The sequence below is a fragment of the Seriola aureovittata genome, chromosome 22 (genome assembly GCF_021018895.1).
Source record: "Seriola aureovittata isolate HTS-2021-v1 ecotype China chromosome 22, ASM2101889v1, whole genome shotgun sequence".
Classification (NCBI taxonomy): Eukaryota; Metazoa; Chordata; class Actinopteri; order Carangiformes; family Carangidae; genus Seriola; species Seriola aureovittata.
In genome coordinates, this window is record NC_079385.1 from 1,911,313 (window position 1) to 1,925,864 (window position 14,552).

The 14,552-nt window shown below is 40.9% G+C and overlaps 1 protein-coding gene across 2 annotated transcripts in view; it reads right to left on the minus strand.

Moving 5' to 3' along the window:
• Positions 1 to 906: 906 nt before the first annotated feature.
• Positions 907 to 14,552, minus strand: part of braf (B-Raf proto-oncogene, serine/threonine kinase) — a 34,521-nt gene continuing 20,875 nt past the window's right edge. For both annotated transcript variants that reach the window (XM_056367465.1, XM_056367464.1), the window contains 10 exons: positions 13,773 to 13,909; positions 13,574 to 13,691; positions 12,744 to 12,828; positions 12,393 to 12,569; positions 12,224 to 12,270; positions 11,108 to 11,226; positions 10,758 to 10,889; positions 9,902 to 10,036; positions 8,443 to 8,596; positions 907 to 6,682 (listed from right to left, as the gene is read on the minus strand). In XM_056367465.1, coding sequence (XP_056223440.1) covers positions 6,660 to 6,682; positions 8,443 to 8,596; positions 9,902 to 10,036; positions 10,758 to 10,889; positions 11,108 to 11,226; positions 12,224 to 12,270; positions 12,393 to 12,569; positions 12,744 to 12,828; positions 13,574 to 13,691; positions 13,773 to 13,909 — 1,127 coding nt within the window. In that variant the 3' untranslated portion in view covers positions 907 to 6,659. The remainder of the gene's footprint in view (positions 6,683 to 8,442; positions 8,597 to 9,901; positions 10,037 to 10,757; positions 10,890 to 11,107; positions 11,227 to 12,223; positions 12,271 to 12,392; positions 12,570 to 12,743; positions 12,829 to 13,573; positions 13,692 to 13,772; positions 13,910 to 14,552) is intronic.

The window sequence follows — 14,552 nt, forward strand, 5'->3', positions numbered from 1 at the left end:
CAACTTTACAGCAGAAATAAACATGTTTACAGCCTGGTACAGACAGTTTTGGTCTCTAGGGCTAATTTCCTCCTTCATGACACCTGTTTATATAACTCACCTGTTTACATTTTATTAAGCCTCTTTGAGTGACAGGTGGGTGAGCATATGCCTGTCACAAACCAGCATGCACAGAAGTCTCAGCTCCACACACGCCCCTCCTCTTTGCCCATTTTTGGATAAGCTGGGAGTTAGGGGCGGAGTCAGACACTGCCAAAATGGCGATGGTAGAGCAGCTCACTCTGAGCTTCAAAACCGCTCTTCAGAAACCTGTGGGTGACGTCACGGAGGCTACATCCATTTTTATTTAGCGTATGCTTCCGGCGCATCCTCGGATGTATCCTTAATTATTTATAGAAATGTCAAAAGCGCCTACAACAGGAAACCATGTACATATGTCTAAATATAATTTATTATGATCTCTTGCTCAGTCCCTGATTTCTATTTATTTATTGTTTAATTGCTCAACTTTTTCCATGTTTTTTTTCTTTCATCTTATCTTATTTCAACATTTGTTTGTTTTGTGTTTGTGGTTAAAGTAGGATTTATCATCCTTGTGTTACAAATAAAGTTAGTCTTAAAAAATAAAGCTCAGTTAAAAGCGCAGACAGATTCTTATGAATTCTCCCTCTCATCTTTCCTTGACCTCATGATGTTTTCTATCAAGGTTTGAAGAGACGTGTTTAGCAAAGGAGGTTATTTTGACTTTTCAACCAGTGTGTGTGACAGTTTAACTGTGTGTGCTGAACATCTCCTTCACAGCAGCAGCTGTTTCTGAACACATTACAACAGTAGATGCTGCCACCATGTGGACATAAATATAAAACACCAGCTCACTCCCAAATACAAATGACACATAAACCAAGCTACAGTTTTCATGCACTTCTTTAATATATCAGTTTTTCATATTCACAACAAATACATTAAGCTTTTTCTTCTTATGATACAGCCTTAAATATTTTTTACACTCACCATTTTTCTCAGAAGTCTGCCTATCAAAATGTCTTTTAATCTTTCCTCTTTATTTTGAACGTTTTATAATTTGTTACATTTGTAGTCTCCATGCCTCCTAGCAAACTGACAGTATTTCCTTTGTACAACTATTTACAGGTGAAAGTAAATAAAAACAAAAACAAATTTCCATAAAGTTTTTTTTTTTTTTTTCATGATGGTTCTCAGTTGAAAGGAATTGTTGGGTTTAAGGTGCAGGCAAGGAGGAGAGAGAAAGGGGGGGGGGGGGGGGGAATGTTTCAGAAGAAAAAGAGGGGGGGAATGAAAATAGAGCAATGCTGAACGGAAAGTTGTGCGTTAAGTGGAAGAGCAGGGAGTGTGTGGTGAGATCAGAGCTCAGCGTAGGCTCTATGAAGGTTTAGCAGAACACACACACACCAGTGATAATATCCTCAAGAGAAAATAAATACAGCAACTCAAAGCTGTTTACTTCCTCAGGTTCCGCCATGCTAACAATGAGCAATCTGAAAACGTCAAACAGCAGATCCCAGTGCAGCTGATACCGATGTGGACGAGGACTGAGGGGGCATGTGATACTTCTAGTGTCGTACTTGACCTGGGAAATAGTTGTCTACTAAACCTTAACTCAAGGTCCACTTACTACTCGTTCTGGACCGTTATCACATGGTCCTCATCAGCAGATGTGTTTATATTCGAACCTCTCATGATCTAAGACGTCAAATCTTGTGTGACACTGACGATAAATTCTTCGCAAGTCAAAAGCTCTGGAAAAAAAAACAAGTAAATAAAACCTTGAGTTGAGATTGTTTCGTCATTGTGTAAGCTCAATGTGCTGAAGAAGACCATGATATGGTCCAAAAAAAAAATATATATCCATAAATCAAGACACATCAAAAACAATCTGACTGACACATACAACTGATGAGAAGTGAGAAACAGTTTTGATGAATTTGGGGTGAAATAGAATTTAAATCTCAATAAAAACAAAACAAAAAAAAACTAAGAATCTAATTTATTTTTGAGAGTAACGTTAGATTCGGTGATTAGTGGCCGACTGCAGCCTTCCTGTGTGAAATATCAGTTCTCTGCGGATTCCTGAACAAGACATGAAATAACACAAGTCAGAATCCTGAGCTCCGGTGGTCCACTGAGTTCAGATGAGTATCACTGAACCGTTACGGCCCTCGTCGTGCTGACTTCATTCTCCCAAACCCACATGACCTCATCCTCCTCTTCCAGAAACACCAGTGTTACTGGGGCTTCAGAACTAGAACTTCAAGTGTCCTGATCAACCACAACAAGCTCAGATCGATGAGGTGGTCATCATCTCCTGAACAGGTGAATAACTTGTCAGGTGTTACAAGACTGGAGGATATGTAATAATAAAAAAAGGCCTTCATCGTCTCTATACATGAGTCTAACTCTAACCTGCATCTCATGTGTGCAGATAACGGACAGACTACAGAAGAGTCGTACAAAGCGAACTCTGTGGAGCATCTTTCTCACTTAAAATCACCACATACTGAGTCGGCTGGTTCCCAAACCCAGACCCGACTAACACCAGTTCATGCTCAACACACACACACACACACACACACACTGTGTATCCACAGAAACATGCTGCTTAGACCGACCCGCCTCGACTGCATGTAAACAAAAGAACCATGTGAATCAGCAACATGGCCGACACTGGACTTCGAGTGACCTCTATAGTTACTGTTCTTATTGTAACAAATGTATCAACCACAGCTCATGCTGCTCTGTAACAGTTGGATGTGTAGATGAAAAAATGATTGGCCAATCACTGATCGCCATATCAACGTGTCCACGATGAAATAATCAGCTTTAAAGTTGCAGTAATGTTTTTGGCCGCATCCGCAACAAAGATGAAAACTCAACACACAACAGAAACTCGTTATGGCTAACGTGTTAATGAACATTTACACATTCTGCAAACACATGATACAAATGACAAATTAATGGCAAAAAACAAACAAAAAAACAAGTGTCTTAGTGAGGTGTTGCCATGAGCTGCCGGAACAGCTTGATTACCTCCAGTAACATCTGTCAACTCTACTGGAGGATGAACACCTTCCTCCAGATGTTCCCTCATGTGGCGTTTCTGCCGTCTAACGCATCAGTCCAAAATCACCCGAAGGTGTTAAACTGGACTGAGATCTAGTGACAGCTCATTAAACATTCAGTGATTCCTGGTGCCCTCTGGGGGGGGGGGAGATGTTGTCGTCCTGTTTCTCCACTCATTTATCCTTTAATTTGTCACCCGTCTGTGGCAACGACAGCTTTCATTTAGACTTTATTCCCCCTCCTTTCAGTTCTGTTTTGGTCTTCACCAACTCTCCAAAAATATCTGGCTCTTTAGCTGCTAAATGCTCCACTGTGTTCACCACTATTTGTCTGGACAGCGGGTTTTTTCAGTAGCTTTCTGTAACATGTTTTAATTTTTCACCTTTTCCTTCCTTCTAAATAAGTCGAGCTGGAGGTTTCTCTCCAACCTGTCCGACCACCAGACTGCTGGTGTTTCTTTTATTTGAGATCTTTAAATCTGTGGTTGTCCAATTCAAAAGACTTGCACTATTTCTATTCTTGGATGGTTTGGTGTAATGTTTCTCCGCAGCACGGCAGCAGCACGCTTGTTTTCTCCACTTTGAGAAAAAGCAAAGGAAACAATCACCTTGTTCAGCACCGGCCAAGACAGAAAGAACATTTTATTAATGCCCCCTGCTGGAGTAACAAGACACGGCCTATTGTGCTTATCCATTTGTGAGGAACATATCATTCCAGATAGGAATAAATAAGATTTCCTGTGTTGGAGCATTTTGTAATTAAAAAGTGAAAGCCCTGCCCATCAACTCGGTAAGTACAATGCTAGGAATGTTGAACCAGAACTACCAAAATAAAACTGTAAATTATCAGGCTTTACACAGAGTTGGCTTTGGCCCTCTTAACCTGGATAATGTGGTTGCACCTAACTGACGTGCTTTTCCCACTTCCTACCGGTTCGTATTTTGAATATGCTTCTTGTGACATTTCATGAGCTGCTCAGTGACTAAAACATCCAAATTAAGGAGGTGTTGATCCAGGACCATGACAAACAGTAAGACTGCCCTGGGGTCAGGGCCTGGGGTCAGGGCCTGGGGTCAGGGCCTGGGGTCAGGGCTAGCAGCCCCCCAGTCTTTGTGCTAAGATACTCGCAGACCTTTCTGCTTCATAGACTTGCAGAGGTATTTCCTAACATGTCTGACCGTTCCATAAAAGAAATTGGAATGACAATGTTGTGTGTGTGTGGGGGGGGCTGGGGTTTAGTTCATGACGTTTGTGATGAAAAAGACATACATGATGAATGTGATGAAGCAGTTTGTTGGTGTTTGGGTGGATGCTTCAGCTGTATGCTCAACAGCCAAAACATCCACGTATCAAGCCAGCAGTCTCATTTCTTTTCTCAGCAGGTTTGTTGCCGCCTCCAGCTCCTGGAGGCTTTATCACAAACTGAGCCATCCCAGCAAAAAAAAAATATTCACACTTCAGCCCCTGCAGATGACTCATGCATTGGATGGATGTCGGGTCATCACCTCCGCATGTCACAATTCTTCAATTAAAAAATAAAAGTCAAGGCAAGTCGCTCATTTACTTCGATCCATCTCTACAAAGTGCAAGTACACGAGTCACAAAGACTAAAACAAGCGTCAAAAGAAAGACTGATAGCGTCAAATAAAGCGGTTCTGAAAATGAATCCATAAAACAAAACTAAAGAAAAAAAAAAAAGAAAAAAAAAGATTCACATAAATAAGTAAATATCTGCAGGCCTGCCTGTACAGAAAAAGGCAAACAATGACAATAACAAAAATAAAAAGAACCTGTAACACCTACAAACCCCTAACACACGCTGGAATGAAAAAAAAGTACAGGTGCATGTGTGTAGAAAAGGTAAAAGGTGTGATTGACCGAACATTTTCAAGACTAACGGAACTCACCAGACGATCGCTGGTCCTTTCAGCAGATTAACGCTGCAGCCCATTACTCAGCAGCTGCAACAAGTAAGGTCCCCATTTTAAGCTGAGTGCAATATTAAAGCCACATGTTCAACAAACCAAATAAAAAAGAAAAACAAAAAAAAAGGAAAAAAAAAAAACGACAGGACATGCACTTATTGTCACAAAAAAAAAAACTGAGGTTGGGTTTTGTGGAAAAAGCGTCAGAAGCTTTGTTGCAAAGATGCCGTGTAACAACTTTGAAGCTTAGAGAAGCCACAAGTACTGTACACTCTCCTTAGCTGAGCATAAAGCCCGGGCTGCAGCTCGGCTTAGACCAGGCTCTTTTAAAAACACCTCGTTTTAAACTCCATCATCCAACGGATCTGAATCTTCCTCCCTCTGGAGAAGCTCCTGCGGTCGACGAACCGCCGTCACGCTGCAGAGTTTTCAACCGGAAAATCTACAGTCACAACCGCTTTCCCTGCTTTCACATAAACACGAAATCCTTTGAAAAAAAAAAAAAAAAAAAGGTAGAAATATCCAACAGCATCTAAAGCTCATTAATCAACATCTGCTGGCTTAAACCAGGTCCTTTAAAAAGGGAACAACAAATCCCTCTCATGTAGCTTCCGTCATCCATCAAATTAGCATTTTTCCTTACAAAGAACAGCTACTGTTGCTAGCCAAAATCTATGGAAAGCACTGCTTCTCCTGCTTTCAAATGCAAAATCTTTCCATAGATCAAGATCTGTTGCTGTTTTCTTCACTGGTGTCAAATTTATTGGAGGCAATCAAGAAGGCAAAATACAGTATTTTGCAGAATTTGGTCAGCGATAAGCCCAAAAAGACAAAAAAAACAAACAAGCAGAGGCCTGTGCTGCATGACCAGGAGGGAAGCTTAGATCTAAAACAAGCTACCATCTCTTCAAAAGAAACAAAGACAAAAAAAAAGCTCATCATTCCTAGCAACTTGCTAGCTAAAATCTGAAACATGAGAAACAAGATGAAAAAGTAAAAATAGATCTATCTTTCAAGTCGTCTTCCTTCGGGAGGGTGGGTGGGGGGGGTGGTGGTGGTGGTGGGGGGGTAACCCTTGCTGAGTGACCTCCAGTTTTTCCTGGGAACAGGCTAATGTCTGACCTTTCATCATCTCAAGCGTCAGATGGGAGGCTGCTTCTCCTTCTTACGGGGCCCCGTTCTGCCGTCACTCAAAGTTGCAGTTCAGCGGCCCAGCTGATTAACCAGCCTCCCTCCTCGCCTGCGTAGGAAACGGCGAGATGAGCGGCGGCGCCCAGAGCCTCGACTTCTCCTGACGTTTCTCATCCGTCTCCCCTTCCTTTCCCTCCAGCAGGCAAGAAAACTGTTTTGGTATGGATATTTTTTTTTTCCTTTTTGTGTCACTCAAGTTGCTTCTTTTTTTTTTTTTTTTTTTTTTGTCTTCCCTAATTCAGTTTTGTCTGTTGCTGTGGCTGTTTGCCTGCTGGACAGCTTTTGGTTGCCTCCAGTGAGGCTGCCTTCTTCAGGTTGATAAGAGGAAGAAAACAGCCCGTTCTTTGAAGCTAATTTTTCATTTTTTTCAGTAATGAATGAATCCACCGCAGGGACACGAGACTTTTTGAGAAGTGACGAGGGATGGGCTGGTGGGATCTGCAGCACTTATTTGAATGCTGAAAACTCCCCTGAAAGATAAGACATGGAGAAAATGAGCGTGTAAGCCCTGATGCAGCAGCCATAGTAATGTCAACCATCAGGTTTGGCGTCTTTTCATCACATTTTACCTCGACCAATTCAACTGTGGAAGTGGAAATGGATTTATTTGTTTCGTTATTCATGTATAATTATATTATTTCAGCCTGGCATATTTCCCAATAAATGGCTTTTGTGAGACTCTGTAACAAAAGACGAAGCATTACAAGCAGCGCCAATGGTAAGAAATGGTAAACACTTCCTGGTCTCCTAAGTGGGCGTGGTCATGATTGTTTGTTCATGTCAAATCATAGTTATTGTAATGTGTGAAATTCATCAACTTTTATAAATGAGTTATAAATATTATAAATGAGCTATTATTTATAACTGGTAAAAGGATCCTGATAGTAATTCATTAATAAATGATGATGTGATATGTTTACACTTTACAATAAGGTTCCCTTTTGCAGGTGCTGACCGGATGTCAAGGTACACAATACTGCGCATGAATCTGACTCCTGAAACTTTTTGACCATTAAGATGCGGACACTGGTTAAGCACTTTACTTATATGTGATGAAGCAGCAGGTACAAACACTGATGCTGGAGAAAACAAAGAAAGCTCAGTCACTAATGAGATATGAGGCTGAACAGTTCAGATACATGTGGGCTCACTATTTGGCAAGCAACAGGTCACTGTTGCCCTCTAAGGTGTTATAATAGTTTATAAATGATTTATAAATTGTAAACAGCTAATTAATAAACTAGTTATAAACCATTCATACATCCTTATTGTTAATTGGTACCAATCTTTCTATTCAGATTTATTCTGGTTTAGGACACGGATGAACGAGAAGCTGGAACAAAAAGGTCTCTGAAATCTTCAGTGGGGTTATGCTGACCATAAAAAAGTGTCAGGAAGTTTAATCTAATTTTAACACGGTCTAAGTTTAAAAAAAACACAGAATCCTTAGTCGTAGAAATTTAGCATTTAAATTTAATAATTTTTAACCATTACATTTCCTTCTGTTTGTGTTACTACCAATATTTTTCCATCTTGGCCCCCAGATAAGCTTATAAACCACTGTGGGATGCTCCGACTGCATTGGATTACAACACAATTATCAGTTTTATTGAGAAAGTTTCAGAGATTTTCTCTCCATTCATTTGAATAATTCCAACTTTACCATTTATTTTTGTCCAGTGCTATTTTACTGTCAGTGGAAGACTTCCTGTACAGATGTTTCACATTAAAAGTCTTCCAGCAGCTCAAAGGGCATAACCCCACCACTCTCTCTGGAGGGTTCTGTTTATTTGACAGAACCTGACTGGGACGCACTTGTTGGTCAGTGCCCAATTATGATTTTTAAAGTTAAAAAAAAATAAGTGCGTCCCAGCCAGGTTCATCACTTTTTATTGTCCCTCCTTATGTTGTGAATTTTTTGCAGCTCAGGGGTTGTCAGATTGATGAAGATGTTTTCTGATTTTGTTTGCATGCGTTTTCTTAGGTTGTAGCGCTTTGAGCTCTCAGGGCCACCGTAGATTTTCCATACAACACCGCCACTAACTGTTTAACAGAGCTAGTATTTATTGCTGGATGACGTTACTCTAAAGGGCTTTCTCTACAATCTGCATTTTTCCTGATACAGCAGGAACCTTTAGTGTAAAGAAATACTTGTTAACTGACGCAGCTGTTGACGATACGAGTTTGTCACCGGTGCTGTTAAGACAGATGTTTGTGTTTATGAACTCACCATAGCCACCGGCCTGGATGGGGGTCTTGGGTGAGGCGCAGGCGTACAAGCTGAAGTCCTCCGTCTGAAAGCCGGCCCGGTTTAACGAAGGCTCCGAGGCGCTGCGGTGGATTTTGGGTAACGAGCGAGCCAGCAGCTCAATGGACGCCAAGATCTGACAGAATACACAGATACAGCCGCAGACTCATCAGTCAGAATCAGTTCGAACAAAACCGAGAAAAATGTTGAGCTCTTTACTGAATCAAAGCCTGTTAAATTCCTGAGTGGAGCAGAGCAAAGCATAGGTGTGCTTGTGCGTAGGAATATGGTAGTTCAACAGTTGAGAAAATATAGTTCCAAAGGAAAGGGTAGTTTGATTAAAAAAATAATTATTCAGCGTATACTTAAACTGGTATTAGCTTTTTCCTGTGGGAATGTTAAGAGGCTAAATTACACTTACATATATGATTTTAAATAAATAAAAACCTGACATAATCAAACAATAGATGGAGATCAAATTTAACACATTAAGTTTCACACTAAACCAACCAAATAATATATATGCACACAAACATATAACATTACAATATCAATCAGGTTGACAACCTAAATAAGATAAAGGGTAAAATAAATAAATAAGAAACCAAAACAAAGGCAAAATAATTCAGATTCGTCATTACATAATTAACAATTCTACTGCAGGTAGTAACACACTGACTATAGATAACTACAGTTCGTCAAATAACGCAAACTATCACTTTAACAGTGATAGGGGAAGGAAAAGCGGTTGAAATTAATTAATAAATGATGATGATCTCAGTTAAAAAGAGAAAATCAAAGCAGCAGAGTGATGAGTCTGACAGGACTCTGTTGCTGGACTGATGAAATTAGTGCTTAGAGAAACAGGATGACAATGCCTCTGTTCGTGGGGTGAATGGTTTGACACCAAATGAGGGAACATCTTTTGCAAGAACGGTGTTGTAGAGTTTCAGAGACCTGTAGAATCAATGCCAACACATTCCTAAGACACTTTATGTTGGTTTTTCCTTTAGTTTCCTGTCTGTATATTATACTTAATTTATGAAGAGGTAAACATAGAAGAAAGGCGGCATGTCTTACTAGCATCTGATAAAAATCTACAGTGTATTCAGACCCAAGACAGTGGGTTCTAACTTTCCTTGATGTTATTTATATGGAGTTATCAACGGCTCGTGTAAATGGGGTTAAAGAGGTGAATGTAAATATGTGGCTCTCTAGCCTAAATACACAGTATACTCAAACACAGTGACAGTTAGAAATTAAGGCTTGTTTCTAATACAAAGCTATTTAAAATAAATAGCAAGTTCTCTCTGCTGTTGAGGTCGAGAAAGAGGATTTATAATATTCAATCAGCTGTGGTGCCCTCTTGTCTTTAATGTAGCCAATCATACGCATCTTTCGCCTTCCCAATGAAATAACAGCATCAACGTCTGTTTCTCACCTGAGGGAAGAGAGGTCGCTCCTCTCTCTTCTTCTTCAGGCAGTCGGCCATCAGTCTCTTCATGGCCTTCGGACAGTTGCTGCGCACCTTACTGAGGTCAGGAGACAGGTAACCTCGACCCACCATAAATATGATCTGTGGGTAGAGAAGATATGAGTCGTTAGAATATTTAAACAGAGATTTTCTCACTTCTACTGGAGCCCGAATGTTAATGTTATGAAATGTGACTGGACTGTGCCACGATAGAACTTTTCCAAGGTTTTCTTTGTCGATTATCATTAAGTGAATTGATTGAATTGAATTGAATTAAAACATATTATATTATAATTAAGTGCCTTTGAATGATGCATGGATAAATATCATTTTGTTTCCTTATAATGAAAGATAAATTAGATTTTAAACTGTGTCTGACTGAGGCTCAAACATGTGGCTGAGTCTCTCTGATGTTTCCTCCTCTAACCATCTTCATACTCTGCTCTTTCACCTGTCCACCTGGAGCAAGCAGGTGGTGGGCGGGGCATAAGGCCTTATCCAGATTTGTCAACCAGGAAATAAGAGCAGATGAGCTAGAGGAACTTTAATTAGTGACTTGGAAGGTATATATTTGATATTTGGACAGAATCAGGCTAGCTGTTACCCTCTGCTTCCGGCCTTTGTGCTAAGCTAGGCTAACCATATCCTGACTCCAGCTCTTTCCTGAACACGCAGACATAATACTGATTTCCGTCTGAGCGTCTCACTCTCTGTTGACCTTTTTTCTTTGATTATCATAACTTAGGTTAGAAGATGCTTTATCACTGATGACAAAACATGATGGATTTGGTGGCAAGCGGTGTGATTTACTGAGTCCTCTCACCTGGTCTCTGTTGTTGATGTTGGAGTAGGGCAGAGCTCCTGACATGAGCTCGTACAGCACGATGCCAAAGGCATAGACGTCTGACTGGAAGCTGTAGGGATTCTTGTCCTGCAGCCGGATCACCTCTGGAGCCTAAGACCAGCATAAGTCACACGGACTGTCACATGACCCAACGAAAACTACACACTTCTTCTAGCTGCCGGCTCCAGTGCAGGGAACACAGACCCTTTTTAATGTAGCCACTATTATTACTAAATATTATATTATTACTGCTTTAAGAATTTAATTATAAATTAACTATAATTATTACAATTGGTAAACTGGTAAAATAAAAACTTAAGGTCACTGACCATCCACAGTATCGAGCCGGACAGCTGTTCAAACTGGTGGGAGCCACTCCAGCGGGACTTGACTGTAGCCAGGCCAAAGTCACCGATCTTCACCGTCAGATCCTCGTGGAGGAAAATATCTGGGAGGAGAGGAGGTCATGGAAACAGTACTGTGTTCTACGGATGGAGGTTATATTTTCAAGTCGGGGGGGTGCTGGGGGGACAGGCAAATATACATTCGGTCACACTCACACATATCCTTCGTTGGCAGGTGGGAGATAGGAAAATGTTAGCACCTATAAAAGTAAAAATACTTACTCATAATACATAGTGTGTATAAAAAAAGAAGAAAATCACTTGAGCATATGTATGTAAAACGACATCTATGTAACAGTTGATGACTGAGCATATGTAACATATGGGTGTTTCATCTCTGGCAACAGCTGATCAGTGCTGGTGTCAGCTCTCACGTCTCAGGTGATGTCTAAACACTGTGCCCACCAATGGTATAGTTTGGTTAAGTTTGTTTGAGCTTGTTAAAACTAAGTTACGTGATAAACAAGTGTCTCTCCTGAGATACTGTAAATGCACCAGGATGAGTGAGGTTTTGAAAACATAATACTATGAGGGAGAGAGCGGAGGAGACCGAGTAAAACAAAGAAATTAAAAATATAATCCGTCTATCCACAAACTAGACGACCTAGCAAACGGTCCTAAGATGTCAGTAGACAGTTTTTCCTTTGTCTGTGGGTGATTTTTTAATGTAGGATGTCTGCTTGACTTGTGTAATCTGAAGCGCCCGTGGGGGCTCCTATTCTGTGCTAGACTGAACTGTGACCGGGACAGATCAGAGTTCGTTTGTATACACGCCTTGTTGCAAATAAACCTGCACCGACTGAAATGCTCAGAATCCGTGTGTGCTAAATGAGTCCTCGTCTACGGTTGATTTTAATTCACCTGTGCAGAGGGTTTCTGTGGAACCTCAAGCAGTCGGAATGGGGACCTCATTTAGTTTAAGTTGTGAGAGGTGCAGCTTTAAAACCAGAGGTTTGCTGAGATCCAAGAAAAAAACGCAACACAAGAACAGAATTATCTTGGCCGAAAGATTGCTTTAGTAAAATGCTTCAAAAAGGATACTGTTGCTCTTCAGATCTCTATGGATGATTGATTTGGCATGCAGGTAACTGAGGAAGAAGAGAAAAGTTATTAGAGGACTACACACACACACACACACACACCATCTGACTGCTTTTGCTTTTTTTTTTTTTTTTTTCCGGGGGGGAGGGAGGGGGAGACGACGACTCACTCCATGCCCTGAGCGGTCTGCCGGGCGATGTCGATCAGCTTGATCATCTCAAACTTGGTCTCGATGATGTGCAGGTGGTGGTACAGACTGGAGCCTTCACACCACTGGGTCACTATGGCCAGCTGAGGCTTGGTGGTGTAGCCCATGAACAGCAGGATGTTCACATGACGCGTTTTCCTTGGTGGAAACACACACACACACAGGTTGATGAAAATACACAAGTGCAGATGTTTTGTTTGGCTTTGTTAAAAAGGAGGATATTTCAGTAATATGATATTAATTTGCAGTGCAGTATAAAGAGGTGCAAAGTGCACAGGTTTTCCTGATTTAAGAGCAGGTGGCTGAAGTTACCTGAGGACTCCCACTTCATTCTTGAAGGCCTGAAGCTGCTGTGGCGTGGGAGCAGTGACATTCAACATCTTCACTGCCACATCACCTGAGAGGAGAGGGAAGGCCTTTCAGGATCCACGGGAACCAAGTTATGTTTTACTACTGTAAAAGCTGCACACTGCTACATGAGGCCACAATGCGACTGTGGGTCAGGCTCACACTGACTGGGCGTCCACATACTGTACTTGACTAAATATAAGCCTGTATATAAATATACATTGAATCTGTGAACGTAAAACAACCTGACTTTTGAAATTCCTAGACAGGGAAACCATTGTTTTATATTCAGGCAAATACTGACAAAATTCAAATGATAGGCCTGGTTGGTTTGGCTACACCTGTGGTTCCAGGTGGCAGCAGGTGCTTTTTCTTACAGTCAACAAATCCAATAAACGAGCAAATCCAACAATGTCTTAGTCCAATTTTTGGACACTTTCTGACTTCCCTACCCTGTCTGCGACCCTCAGCTCAAAGCCCATTGGTTCTATTGAATATGTAATACATAGTTTATTTATTATTTTATTTTTTAAGAAAGGCAGGTCACTGTAGTTTTTACGATACATTACTCAGATAGAGGACATAGTACATCTGTTTGGGACTATTTTTAACATTGGGTGGTCTGTGGACTGTGTATGTGGGATTGAGTCAAAATAAAGTGTGTGTGTTCATGGTGGTGTGACTCAATGTGTTTTTTTAATTAAAAAAAAAAAGCTCCCACTAGGATTTAAATTGTTTTCTTTTCTTTTTCCTTTTTTGCTGGTCGGATAGTAAGTGTGTGCTGCTGTTCTTACCATGCCACTTTCCCTTGAAGACAGTTCCAAAAGATCCAGAGCCTATCCTCTGACCCAGAGTGATCTGACCCTCAGGGATTTCCCAGTCATCACTGGAGTCCCTTCTCCCCAGGGTTTTCTGTTTTACAAGGCACAGTCAGCACAAACACAAACACACACACACTGAACTGCAGAAAAAAAAAAAACTGTAATCTCTCACCATCTTATTGCGGTCCTCAGACGAGGATGACGACTTGCGCTCCCTCTGTTGGCATGGTGACTTCTGTGGGACCTTGACGTTGGTCAGAGAGCCAGGTAAAGAAGCAGGTGGTGTGGCCGACAGCCCTGTGGTGGAGCCTGGAGTGGGATCATGGATGAAAAGAAGAGAAACAATAAAAGAAAAGGGAGTGAGAAACATGTCAAAAGAAGATGAGATGAAGCAGAAGAGTAAAGAAAGAGAAAGTTTGAGGCAAGGACAGGGACTGAGGCATCTGTATCAGTTGTGTGTGTTTGGTCACATGCACAGAGGAGAGGTGGGGGGGGGGTGCTTTGTTGGATGGCAGTTAATGGTTTAACAATCTAGACATCACAAAACCATCACAGTTATTAGTTACCTCTGTCAGAATTACAAGGATGTTATGATGTCTAAGAGGAAGCTCATTTTAAACTGTTGCCAATAAATATGGAAGAAAAAAAAAAAGAGTACATCACAGAAATTGGTCCAGGACATGCTTAACACAAAGACTGGAAGCAGAGGCAAACTAGTAGCCTTGCTCCATCAAGAATAGTAATATATGTCTTCCAAAATCAACGTCTTGAATCTGTGAAATTTTGAAATCCATGTAAACAACTTTAAAGGTTCTGTAAACAAGATTTTAAACAATAAAGTAGCAGCAAAGAACTAATTTGTGTGTAAAGATATAGTAGATCTTCTCTTTTCCTTGTTTTGGCAGCCGGTCTGGTAGAACATGCATATTTAGTGCATGTACGTGTGCATGTT